At 39.8% G+C, this 14,388-nt stretch overlaps 1 protein-coding gene across 1 annotated transcript in view; it reads left to right on the plus strand.

The window, feature by feature from the left end:
- pigb (phosphatidylinositol glycan anchor biosynthesis, class B) overlaps positions 1 to 14,388 on the plus strand; it is a 40,984-nt gene that overhangs the window by 13,187 nt on the left and 13,409 nt on the right. The window contains exons 5-9 of the mRNA XM_063064514.1: positions 3,337 to 3,467; positions 6,234 to 6,374; positions 7,726 to 7,777; positions 8,374 to 8,585; positions 13,941 to 14,005. Coding sequence (XP_062920584.1) covers positions 3,337 to 3,467; positions 6,234 to 6,374; positions 7,726 to 7,777; positions 8,374 to 8,585; positions 13,941 to 14,005 — 601 coding nt within the window. The remainder of the gene's footprint in view (positions 1 to 3,336; positions 3,468 to 6,233; positions 6,375 to 7,725; positions 7,778 to 8,373; positions 8,586 to 13,940; positions 14,006 to 14,388) is intronic.

A 14,388-nucleotide genomic window follows, 5' to 3' on the forward strand; every position in this document is an offset into this window, starting at 1 on the left:
TTCTGAACTGAACTGCTCTGAAGTTAGTGCAGAATTGTCTGTTTTTATAGTTAACCTTTATGAAACAATTAATTCCATCATTTGCAAATATAACTACCAATCATAATTATTATGTATGATACACTTCGGGTGTTAACAAACAATTAAATCTACGTGTTAGGAGCCAATAATACTTAAGAAATAGTAAAATAATTGACCAATAGTTAATAAGCTTTTGTTAGCATCCTTATCTTGTTTGGGTATGTCTAGTGGCCTTGGTTCCCAGTATTTGAACAAAGAATTGTGTGAGGAGCAGCTAGGTTCTCAGTATTTGAGTTTTGCCTGGCAGTCTTGTCAGCTAGCACAGGGGTCCCCAACCTTTTTTGTACTGCGGACCGGTTTATTATTGACAATATTCTTGTGGACCGGCCGACCTGGGGGTGGGGGGGTAGGGGTGGCCAGCAGACAAGAGTAGCAGTCAAATATGTCGTGTTTATCCGGAAAGACTACCATGACCATGAAGCTTTTTGCGGGCACCTGTGTGCGCATGTGTGACTTGTGCATGCGTGTACGTGCCGATTTGTTTTTTTCTACAAATCATTTTTGACGATTCTGTTTTGGGGGGGGTGCGGGGGAGGTATTAATCACAACCGGAATTTAGGTGATAAGTGGCTAATACACTCAATTTCATTTCTGAAAGGGTTTATCTAACAAATTTAATATTAAACACAGCGCATATTTTCCTCACATGAATATAGTGATGTCAATTATCAGGGGAGGACAGAGGAGCTTGAAGTAAGTGTTGAACGAACTTCCAGTAGAAGTGGGAGAGTCGGGTTCGATATTATCGCTTAAAGAAGAATTGGATAGGTATATGGACAGGAAAGGAATGGAGGGTTATGGGCTGAGTGCAGGTAGGTGGGACTAGGTGAGAGTAGTGTTTGGCACGGACTAGAAGGGCAGAGATGGCCTGTTTCCATGCTGTAATTGTTATATGGTTATATAAGTCACTTATAAGGCAACAGCATCATAACATTTTAAGTAACATTTGGATATTAAACACACAGCACATATCTTCCCCGTATGAACATATAAAATCATTGCAACACACCAATATCACTGAATCAGTGGGAGCCCTGGGCTTGTTTCCCTGCAACAAGACGGTGCTATCGAAGGGTGATGGGAGACAGCGATACTCGAAGGGGCTTCCTTATGTCCAGTCTATTCTGCAATTTAGTTTTCGTTGCATTCATTGCAGAGATATGTTGGAAATGGAAGCAACGTTTTCAGTGCTTTCGTGGCTATCTCAGGATATTTAGCCTTGACTTTGATCCAGAATGCCGGCAGAGATGTTATGTCAAACATGTATTTCAGCCCGCCGTCATTTGCAAGCTCGAGGTGTTGATCTCCTTCCCGCGCTGACATGGACGACGCGCAGGTAATGACCTCGCGTGCGTTCAAGCTCAACAGTGGGCGTGACAGGGAATGAGGAAAGGTGCAGCTGACTCATATCGCCAAATCATATCGTTTCCTTGCAGCCCGGTAGCACATGCTTTGCGGCCCAGTATCGGTCCGTGGCCCGGTGGTTGGGGACTGCTGAGCTAGGGTGACAGTACAATGTCTGTACACTGTATCTTGTCAGTACACTATTTTAACCCTTGACTTGCTGCATCTTCCACATGTATGAAACTTGCTGATGTATGACCATTCCAGCTTGAAAATGAAATTTAGAAGTGACGCACTAGGCAGACATTTCATGGAACAAGCATTTAAAGGCACAGTATTTGCCTGTGACATATAAAGGGACCTTTCGTATTCTTGCTCTCAGTGGTGCCATTTATTTCTCTGTGACCTTTTCAAATATACCCTGCCCCACATCCACCTGTCATCCATCTAAACTAATTTCGAGTTATCAATTAACCTGCAGCACTTGGGGGAAACCCACATGGTCAGTGGGAGTACATGCAAACTGCACATGGACAGTATGTAAGTTCAGAATTGAACCAGGGTGGCTGGAAAAATGCACCAGCATCGCCTGATGGAACAGTATCTGTACATTATAACACATCAATAGATCCATAATGTGAGGGGACTCATTCCTCTGGGCAAAGTGACCAACTTATTGAACCACATATAAGAAAAGAGAAGCTAATTTTAATTCTAACTGATTGTATGGTGCCATTATCAAGCCAAAAGTTGGACAGAGAAGCTTGAATTCATGTTAAATGAATTATGTAAGAAGAGCGTATTTTTAGATGCACTTGTTAGTGCTGTTCCTATCAACTTTTTCTGTGCTACCTCATAATCTATGCCAGCTGTTAGTCCGCCTTATGATTAGCCTATAAATAAGGACAAAGTTGCATTTACAAATGAACAATATTTATTCTAGAAGTTGATTGCAATGTAAAAATAAGGAAAAATTCTGCATTAAGATAACTACTAATGAATCAACATTTTACAATGGACTATGAAATCAAAGGTGGGAGGGAGGAAGGAACAGATATGATATCAAATTTCCTAGTTTCAGCTGTCATTAAATAATTCACCCTGTTTAACAACAGTCAGGTGTAAATCCCAGATGAATGGCTGGCAGTTTATAATGTGTGCATTCTTAAGTTCTAAAGCTGACACGAGGGGACTTAACCTCAAATGAAACCAAAGTATTTGTGTGTGCCTGTATTGGTTTTGGTTTGGAATTAGTTTATTATTATTGTCACATGTACTGAGGTACAGCAGAAAAAAGTTGCCTTGCATAATGTTCTTACAGATTAGATAAAGCGTAACTGCTACAGCAAAGTGCAGTGCAGGTAAACAGTAAGATGTAAGACCAAAATAGAGTAGCATTATGAAGTTAAGAGTCCCATGTATTGTGTCAGGGAACTATTTAATAGCTTTATAACAGTGGGATAGAAGCTGTCCTTGAACCTGATGGTATGTGCTTTCAGGCTTCTGTATCTTCTGTCCGTTGGAAGAGGGGAGATTAGAGAAAGTCAAGGATGGGGCGGGGGGGGGGGTCTTTGATTTTGCTGGCTGTTTCACCAATGCAGTGATAAGTATAGACAGAGTACATAGAGGGTAGGCTGGTTTGCTGTAATGTGCTGAGCTGTGTCCACAACTGTCTTCAGTTTCTTGTGGGCATGTGCAGAGCAGTTCCCATATCAAGTTGCTGACATCCAGATAGGATGCTTTTAGGGTACATCGATGAAAATTGGTAAGGGTCAATGGAGACATTTCAAATTTCTTTAACCCCCTGAGGAAATAGAGAAGATCATGGGATTTTTAGGCTGTTGAAAGTAATATCAATGAATATTCATACAAATTAAATTTGAGATATTTGTTTTGTTTTATTTCTTTCAGTACTTCTCTCAGTTGTGCTCCTGGTTCACATGGTATTGTAGTACCCGAACTATTACCAACAGCATGGAAGCTGTTCTAACCAGCTTTATACTTTATTACTACCCTCTTCAGGGAACAAAGACTGGAAGCAGGTCAGGAAAATGTTTGATTATTCTAAACCTTTTAAAAATGCCATTGTGTAACTTAGCACATTATGTTGATGTGACAAAATGAAAGATTTGTACTTTGAACTTCCCAGAGAGTATCCTGCTTGTAGCTTTACTCTTGGCCAAGTTCACTTCCTAACTTCCTTTTTAAATAGAAGGATGTTATTGCTCAAAGCCATTGAAAACATCACATGGAGTTTCAGTCCTCAAAAAAGCATGTTTTGTGCACAGGAATGTGAGAAATTTATAAAGGTTATGGAAAGAAAGGAATGTAGCCTGGACAATTTAGGCAGTCCCATTCCACCCTGTTTCCATCTTTTTCTCCCCAGGCAGAAACATGTAGTTACTTTCTGTGCAGTAAGTAAAAGCTGCAGATCTGGTGTTGAATTTGGCTCCGTATAAAAGAGTATCACTAGCAAAGTAGGTTGTTCTATGTAGAAAAATACTTAATTTATCATTTTTGAATCAGAGATGATGGCATTGAGATATTTTAATGCATTCATTTATGTTCCCAATGCAGCTGCCACTTACTCATTAAGTCCTTGAACCCAGAAGCCAGTGGTTCTGGAAGTTGCATTTAAGACAGAGTAGGGAAGGATTTATAGACATAAGAGACTACAGATAGTGGAATCCAGAGCAAAAGGCAACTACTGGACAGGCTCAGTGCATTAAGCAGTAAATGTGGAGGGAAGTGGACTGTTGACATGAATCTGAAAAGCTGGTGGTCATGTCCAAGCAGACTGTGTAGGATGAACCAGGAACAGGGATGGATGGAGTGAAAGGGTGACTAACCAAGAAATACAAAACAGTAATTGGCTGCTAGATGAACCAGGGAAAAGAGGATGTTGGAGGTGGACTGGGCAGTGTGAAGACGTGCAACGCACTGGGTAGGGGGACATGAACAAGCTGAGAAGGCAGAGAGAACCATGCGAGGCACAGGGGTAAAGAGAATGGCAGAGGCAGCAGGATGATCTGCAGTCGATCTGGCAAACTGAGCCTGAACCTAGTGGGTTGAATGGAGCCTAACTGGACCTGACAGGGAGATGTCCTAGTGGACCACGTAGGGTGAGTCAGGAGTAGGTTAGATAATGAAGGGACAAATGATCAAGCAATGCACAGTCGTAATCAGCCGCAGGGTGAACCATAGATGATTGGTGGTGGATGGCAGAATATGGGGGGTGGGGGGTGGGAATGAGGAGGGTGATGCAGAAAGGATGTGGGTAAATGGTACAGGGATGGTATGACTCTGACATTTTGGGTTGAGACTCTTAGAGCAGGTGAAATTAAAGACTTAGATTTGTTTTTACATCTAGATAAGGATTTAATTTTCTTTCTTGAAATGTGAAGTGAGCCAGTTGATTTTTTGCACTCTCTGCAGTTTCATGGTTACCATTACTTACACCAGCTCTTTAAATCTAGATTTACTGACTACATGAATTTCAGTTCCTCAGCTGCCAATGGTATCCTTTAAATTTATGTACACAAATCAGAGAATATTAGGCAAGTAACTTAATGAACTACCCCACCTCTAAACGGAGTTTACTCTGATAATTCTCTCCTGAAAAGAATAACTTTACTGACAATTTTTGTTGTATTTTGATCCATGCATTTCTTTTGAAACTGCACAATATGTAGCAAAGCTACATATTATTGTTGTTGTATTCGTGTGAGCAGAACTTCTGACTGTTATGTCTTTGGGATAAGAGATTAACATTATTTGTATTTTCCTGAAAAGAAGTTTATTATTGACTTGTTATTTGATAATGCCGGTGGGGATTTCCTGACAGTTTTTAGTCTTTTCTATAAAAATCTGTACATGCATAACGATTGGAAAATGGAAGAAGTAAAAAGGAGAAACATTAATATAGTCTGTAATCAGAATCAGGTTTAATATCACTGGCATATGTCATGAAATTTGTTATTTTGCGGCCGCATTACATTGCCATAAAAACTGTAAATAACGATAAGTATATATAAAAAAGAAAATAAAATAAGTAGTGCAAAAAGAGAGGGAAAAATACTGAGGTATTGTCCATTCAGAAATCTGATGGCAGAGGGGTAGAAGCTGTTATTCACAGTTATTTTGTAAACAACACTATTCTTTGCATTTCTGGTCAGATGCTAAATGCGTTTCATTGGCTTTGTATCTGTACTCGGCACAATGACAATAAAGTTGAATCTGATCTAATCTAAAAACATTGAGTGTGTGTCTTCAGGCTCCTGTACCTCCTCATTTCTGCCCATCTGTAGCGACTAATGTAAATAGGAAGGCAGTGGGAAATTAGGGAAATAAAATGACAAGATTATGTGGAAGTGGAAACCATGGAATGAGGACAGGACAGGACCTGTAGAAATTATCACTTTAATATGGAAGTAACATCTGTTGGAAAGGATGGGATAAGGTTAATATAGTACTTTTTATAGTTATGGGGGCAACTGTGAAGCATAGTGGAAGGAGCATAATGATTTGGGGCTGCTTTGCTGTCTCAGGTTCTGGACAGCTGGCAATCGTTGAGGAAACAATGAATTCAAAATTGTATTAAGACATTTTACAGGAGAATGTCAGGGTAGTGGTCCGTCACCTGAAGCTTAGTTGGATGATGCAATAAGACAATGATCTGAAACGCAAAAGTAAATCAGCATAAGAATAGTTTAAAAGGAAGAAAATTCGTGTTATGGAATGGCCAAATCAGAGTCCGGATGCAAACCCAGTTGAGTTGCTGTGGCTGATTGCGTATGTTCTATTCACAGTTCAAAATATCTCGCTTTGACTGCATTTGCATTTACTGTGCGTCCCACTGCTATTATTCTTTGGCTGCCGCTGGTATTTACTCATTTCTGGCAAGAAATGAAGAAACTGGATCTTCTCTTACACAAATGTCTACCAGTTGGGTAAGTAAAGAGTGTGCTTCATATCTGCCTGGACAATTTCAGGCACATCCATTTAAAGAGCCAATGCTTTAATTTTTGCTTTTAAATATTATAGAACAACTAAATTATTTGACTGCTGAGACTGTATATGTTCATTCATAAAAAGATAAATGTTTTTATTCTGGAACAGAAAAATGCAAAAATTAAAACTATGTCATTGATAAACTATTACAGTAAATTCTTAAATCAACAGAAGCTTGGCACCAATTTAAGGATTATCTGGAAAGTTGTGACTTGTCCCCAGTAAAACCCATTGTGACACACCAATTGTTTGCCTGTCTCATTTCCACACTAACTTGGTATAACTTGGAAAAACAGAATAACTTTTCATTGTGTTGATAGAAAGTTTCTTTTTTCTTATTTATTGGAAATGGGTGGCACAGGCTATAATTTGTTGCCCAGTACCAATTATCCTTGAAGGTGGTGAGCCACCTGCTGGACTGCTGAATTCTTTCTGGTGCTCCTGTGGTGTTGCTGGATAAAAAGTGTCAGTGATAATGGAGGAAGAAAGGACTTTTGACAATAACTTCCCAAGCAACTCTTCACTATTTCAGATTGTGTCTTTTTCACAGTTGTGTGGGAGAATATTACCCTCAGCTTGAATACTTGGGGACTTGATTCCATATAATCATGACTCGTATGAGGATTTAATTGTTGGTTTCATGGAAATTATTCACTCCACTGACATTTTTTTGGCTTCATCCCTCACCACCTATGTGGTTTATCCAAATTACACTTGGCTAGAGTTGTGCCCAGCTGTGCATTAGGCTCATCCTAAGAGCTCTTATAATCTCAGAAATCATTAGAAATAGAGCTTGACCTGGACATGTCTGTTGTTTTACACACACAGAACAGAAAATTCTCAACACAGGTCTAAGGTCTTTCATCCTCCTGGTCATGAGTCTGGAAGGCTGGTTACCTGGGGTAGAAAATTGCATTTCACCAGCGGTAACAGAAATAGTAATAGCACTTCAGATTGTTCTGTGGAGTTTTCTCACTTTTAAACATCTTGAGAAAGGAATGGGTCCAATAAAACGAAAACATGTTATTACACATTATATTGGTGGACACCTGTCACCAATCATCCGGAAATATTATTCTGCAAGTATCTCAGCAACTGGTTAGAATGAGCTAACATAACATGTTCTGTTAATGGCATCACATCTGGGTTGTGAATTTGTAGGGTAGAAATGTATGCCTTGCTTTGGGTTGATGTGTCCATTAGTTTTAAGAATAGTGTAATGAATGTTTCCCTTCCCCTACCCCGGAATGTGATTTTTTTTTTCCCATTGTAAATGTGTTCATTTTGCAGATGCTTATCACTTGGGATTTCACTGATCATTGACCGAATATTTTATGGTGAGGTGGGCATTTTTCATGGTTTTGAAAGATCAATCAGAGTTCTTGTTTTGTATTTGAATACAGAGTAATCAACCAATCATAAATTTATTTGCCTGGCTTCCTTTGAAAATAAAATTATTGCATTGCAATCTATTGGTTTTGCATACCTACATTTAGTGTTTTTGTTATCTTCAGGTGTATGTTATTCTTGCATTTCTTGAAATATTACAGTGTTAAGTCCTAAGATTTAACCAACCTAAAGAAATATGTGTTTCTTTAATCCTGCCAGGAGTACTTTTAATCTGTCTGAATACACTGGCTAATTATAGAAAGGATTATTGTCCATTTGTGTCACTAATTTATAAATTCCAGCTATATTCACTTAAGTCTTTAAAACAGAGCTCTGCACCATTCCATAGATTTTATAAATCTTAAAAGGTGTGAATTCAGCTTCTTGGATTCAGAAACTACTGAGGCATTCCAATAATTGAATAGAAAATACACTATGGCAGGCTTCATAGGACATTTGCTGATAGCTATCATCCTGTTCCATTTATAAGCATGCAATAGCAATTAATTCTTTTCTCTCTTTGATGTTTTTCCCCCACCCTCATTTCAGTGGGTAATGGTTCAGTGGAATTTTCTCAGATTCAATGTGATTGAGAACATGGGGTCATTCTATGGCTCCCATCCCTGGTACTGGTACTTCACTCAAGGATTTCCTGTTATCATGGGAACACATTTGCCATTCTTCATCCATGGATGTCTTTTGGCACCCAAGAGGAACAGAATTTTACTACTGGCAGTTCTTTGGACAATTATTGTATACAGGTGTGTACCAATATATAACCATATAACAATTACAGCACGGAAAAAGGCCATCTCGGCCCTTCTAGACCGTGCCCAAGGCTTACTCTCACCTAGTCCCATCGACCTGCACTCAGCCCATAATCCTCCATTCCTTTCCTGTCCATATACCTATCCAATTTTTCTTTAAATGACAATATCGAACCTGCCTCTACCACTTCTACTGGAAGCTCATTCCACACAGCCACCACTCTCTGAGTAAAGAAGTTAGTCATACTTTATTGATCCCGGGGGAAATTGGTTAAGTTCCCCCTCATGTTACCCCTAAGCTTTTGCCCCCTAACTCTCAACTCATGTCCTCTTGTTTGAATCTCCCCTACTCTCAATGGAAAAAGCCTATCCATGTCAACTCTATCTATCCCCCTCATAATTTTAAATTGCTCTATCAAGTCCCCCCCTCAACCTTCTGTGCTCCAAAGAATAAAGACCTAACTTGTTCAGCCTTTCTCTGTAACTAAGGTGTTGAAACCCAGGTAACATTCTAGTAAATCTTCTCTGTATTCTCTCTATTTTGTTGACACCTTTCCTATAATTCGATGACAGAACTGTACACAATATTCCAAATTTGGCCTTACCAATGCCTTGTACAATTTTAACATTACATCCCAACTCCTATACTCAGTGCTCTGATTTATAAAGGCCAGCATACCAAAAGCATTCTTCATCACCCTATCCACATGAGATTCCACCTTCAGGGAACTATGCACCCTTATTCCTAGATCACTCTGTTCTACTTGATTCTTCAATGCCCTACCATTTACCATGTATGTCCTATTTTTGATTAGTCCTACCAAAATGTAGCACCTCACACTTATCAGCATTAAACTCCATCTGCCATCTTTCAGCCCACTCTTCTAACTGGCCCAAATCTCTTTGCAAGCTCCCTGCTTCATTATCCACAACGCCACCTATCTTAGTATCATCTTCATACTTACTAATCCAATTTACCACCCCGTCATCCAGATCATTAATGTATATGACAAACAACATTGGACCTGGTACAGATCCCTGAGGCACACCACTAGTCGCTGGCCTCCAACCTGACAAACAGTTATCCACCACTACTCTCTGGCATCTCCCATCCAGCCACTGTTGAATCCATTTTACTACTTCAATATTAATACCTAACGAGTGAGCCTTCCTAACTAACCTTCCGTGTGGAACCTTGTCAAAGACCTTACTGAAGTCCATATAGACAACATCCACTTCTTTACCCTCGTCAACTTTCCTAGTAACCTCTTCAAAAAATTCAATAGGATTTGTCAAACGTGACCTTCCACTCACAAATCCATGTTGACTGTTCATAATCAGATCATGTCTATCCAGATAATTATATATACCATCTCTAAGAATACTTTCCATTAATTTACCCACGACTGACGTCAAACTCACAGGGCAGTAATTGCTAGGTTTACTTTTAGAACCCTTTTTAAACAATGGAACAACATGAGCAATTCACAATCCTCTGGCACCATTCCCGTTTCTAATGATATTTGAAATATTTCTGTCAGAGCCCCTGCTATGTCTACAGTAACTTCCCTCAAGGTGCTAGGGAATATCCTGTCAGGACCCGGAGACTTATCCACTTTTGTATTCCTTAAAAGCACCAATACTTCCTCTTCTTTAATCATCATAGTTTCTATAACTTCCCTACTTGTTTCCCTTACCTTACACAATTCAATATCCTTCTCCTTAGTAAATACTGAAAAAAAAGAAATTGTTTAAAATCTCCCCTATCTCTTTTGGCTCCACACGTAGCTGTCCACTCTGATTCTTTAAGGGACCAATTTTTGTCCCTCACTATCTTTTTGCTATTAATATAACTGTAGAAACACTTTGGACTTATTTTCACCTCACTTGCCAAAACAACCTCGTATCTTCTTTTAGCTTTTCTAATTTCTTTCTTAAGATTCTTTTACATTCTTTATATTCCTCAAGCACCTCACTTACTCCATGCTGCCTATATTTATTGTAGATATCTCTGTTTTTCTGAACCAAGTTTCCAATATCCCTTGAAAACCATAGCTCTCTCAAACTTTTAACCTTTCCTTTCAACCTAACAGGAACATAAAGATTCTGTACCATCAAAATTTCATCTTTAAATGACCTCCATTTCTCTATTACACCCTTCCCATAAAACAAACTGTCCCAATCCACTCCTTCTAAATCTTTCGCATCTCCTCAAAGTTAGCCTTTCTCCAATGAAAAATCTCAACCCCAGGTCCAGGCCTATCCTTCTCCATAATTATATTGAAACTAATGGCATTTTGATCACCGGACCCGAAGTGCTCCCCACCACATACCTCCGTCACCTGACCTATCTCGTTCCCTAACAGGAGATCCAACACTGCCCCTTCTCTGGTTGGTACCTCTATGTACTGCTGCAAAAAACTACCCTGCACACATTTTACAAACTCCAAACCAACCAGCCCTTTTACAGTATGGGCTTCCCAGTCTATGTGTGGAAAATTAAAATCTCCCACAATCACAACCTTATGCTTACTACAAATATCTGCTATCTCCTTACAAATTTGCTCCTCCAATTCTCGCTCTCCATTAGGTGGGCTATAATACACCCCTTTAAATGTTACTACACCTTTCCCATTCTTCAATTCCACCCAAATAGCCTCCCTAGATGAGCCCTGTAATCTATCCTGCCAGAGCACCGCTGTTATATTTTCTCTGACAAGCAATGCAACACCTCCCCGTCTTGTCCCTCCGATTCTATCACACCTGAAGCAACAAAATCCAGGAATATTTAGTTGCCAATCACGCCCCTCCTGCAACCATGTTTCACTAATAGCTACATCATCATATTTCCAGGTATCAATCCATGCTCTAAGCTCATCCACCTTTCTTACATGCTCCTAGCATTAAAATAAATGCATTAAAGAAATTCTCCACCTCTGACTCTCTGTTTATCACTAATGGTGCAAACAACTTTACAAGCTTTTTCTTCTCCCCTACATCTGTTCCTATACTCTTGTTCCCCTCCCCCCTTGTATCTAGTTTTAATCCACTGGAGCCTCTCTAGCAAACCTACTTGCAAGAATATCTGTCCCCCTCCAGTTCAGATGTAAACCGTCCCGCTGGAACAGTTCCCACCTTCCTTGGAAAACTCTCTAATTTACTAATAATCTGAAGCCCTCCCTCCTGCACCATGTCTTCAGCCACGTGTTGATCTGCAGTATCTTACTATTTCTAAACCCGCCTGCATGTGGCACTGGTAGCAATCCTGAGAATGCTATCCTGGAGGTCCTGTCCTTTAACTTGTCGCCTAACTCCCTAAACCCATCTTTCACTCACTCTTCCTACCCATGCCATTGGTCCCTACATGGACCACGACATCTGGCTGCTCACCCTCCCTCTTGAGAATACTGGGAACTCGATCCGAGATATCGCAGACCTTGGCACCAGGGAGGCAACAGACCATCCGGGATTCTCGATCTCTTCCACAGAACCTCTTATCTGTCCCCCTAACTATCGAATCCCCTATCACTACTGCCCTCCTCTTTTCCCTCCTTCCCTTCTGAGCTGAGGGTCTGGTCTCAGTGCCAAAGACGCAGCCACTGCAACTTGTCCTGGTAGGTCACCCCATCAACAGTACCCAAAATGGTATACTTATTATTGGTAGGAATGGCCACAGGGGTGCTCTGCTCATTCTGTCTATTCCCCTTCCCTCTCCCGACATTCACCCAGCTACCTGCCTCCTGACTTTTAGGGGTGACTATCTCCCTGTAACTTCTGTTTATTTCTGCCACTGCCTTACGAATGACCCGAAGTTCATCCTGCTCCAGCTGCAGTTCCCTAACTTGGTTTGTCAGGAGCTGCAGCTGGATGCACCTTTTACAGGTGTAGTCATCAGGGACAATTGTACTCGCCCTGACTTCCCACATCCTGCAAACGGAGCACTCAACTCCCTAACTGCTGCCTCCATTACCTACTCCTAAGTTAATTAGAGTAATTAAAGGAACTTACCCAGCCTTACCTCATGGGAGCAGGCTCGTCCTCTGCCTCTGCTTGCCGAAGCCTCTCGAGCCAAAGCCTTCCTACTCTGTCTCCCACTACTCCGTCGCCTGCTCTGTTAATCTGCTCGCTTTTTTAAACTCTCCCGCTGTCTCAAGGGCCGACTTTCACGCGCTTGCGCAGTCGTGCCCCGTTCAGCTGCCGAAGAAATATGTGTAAAGAACAGTGGCTATGTGGGATTGAAGACAGGACCAGAATCCCTTATAGGTTTAAAACTTGGGGTTTTTGTGTGTCTATATATATTGAAGTAATGAATTAAGATCGCACCTTAAAACACACTCTGATCTCTTCAGTGTAATTCTGTAGCCACTTTCATGGGGGGGGGGAATCTAATAAAAGTTTCTTGAACATTAAGAGCAAGGCAATGTAGTCTCTTTGAGATGTTATTAGAAAATTCAACAAACTTCATTTTTAAAGAATCTTAAAGCTTTAATAATTAAAAATTACAGAATATTGGTCAGTGCAATATATATGTTGAAGTCAAACTACTATCTTAGTCATGGCTGTGCCAACTACTTAACCCCAACTGCTCACATCAGGTTTTGCTGGAGCAATCCGTTAATTATATTTGCTAGCTTTGCTGTATGTTCCCATTATTCTGCTTTGATTTTTTTCTTTAGAATAAGTACTTATGTGGAATAATTTCTTGCTTTGGATTTTAATATAGAAATTTAAAGTGGGAAATAGACTCACTACCACATCTTATTTTTCACATACAAGTCTCCTTTTTTCCCCCAAGGGAAAATGAAGGCTTCTGTTAATTACAAAAGATTCTGTGAATGCTGGAAATCCAAAGTACTACACAAAGTGCTGGAGGAACTGTAAATCAGGCAGCATCTTTGAAAGGCTCTATATAGTTGATGTTTCTGGCCAAGTCCCTTTATCAGAAGGTCTCAAAATGTTGACTGTTTACTCCCCTCCATTGATGCTGCCTGACTTGCTGCATTCCACCAGCATTTTGTATTTTTTTTTTAAATTAAAACTTTTATGACCTTAGGTTGCCTGAAAGGGCTTTGGTACCAATAATGAACTGTGATACCAAAAAAAGCACGAGAATATAGTCACTGTTATAATATAGGAAATGTGGCAGTGAAATTCCACAAACAGCAGCTAACTGGCCAAATTTCGTTGTTTAAGGTAATTTTTGAGGGATTAATGTAGGCTGGGATATTAAGAGATGTCTGTCTGGTGCACTGATACACAGCGTAATTAGCTTCATCTACATTTCATGTTCATTTTCTGTCTCCAGAATGCTTGTAGTTTTGTAACCTTGTAAATTTTTTTTTATTACAGCTTCTTAAGCCACAAAGAGTTTAGATTTATTTATCCAATAATGCCCATCTGCATGGTATTTTGTGGTAGGTATCCTCTTGATAATTTTAGCTCAAATATTAGCCAACATTTGCTGTTATTTAAAAAAAAAATAAAAGATCTTAAAAGTTTTCTACATGGTGTACTTGGTTTGGAAAGTAGAGAATGGATGAACAATTTCAATATTAAATGAATAATTAGTTCAGGTATCAATCACTAAAGAAGTGGTTTTGAATGCTGACTTTAAAAAGCATTCAAAAAGATCACTGTTGTGTGAATATCAACACTGCTGCCTTTGATTCCTATAGGGCATCAGTACTTAGGAACAGTGTTGTGGCTGAGTAAGTTCTAAGTTCACATTTGAAGAATTCAAGTAGGCACCAAACTAGGTGAAACATTTCAGAGAATGCAAAATTATGATTTGAATACA

The sequence above is a fragment of the Mobula hypostoma genome, chromosome 12 (assembly GCF_963921235.1).
Source record: "Mobula hypostoma chromosome 12, sMobHyp1.1, whole genome shotgun sequence".
NCBI lineage: Eukaryota > Metazoa > Chordata > Chondrichthyes > Myliobatiformes > Myliobatidae > Mobula > Mobula hypostoma.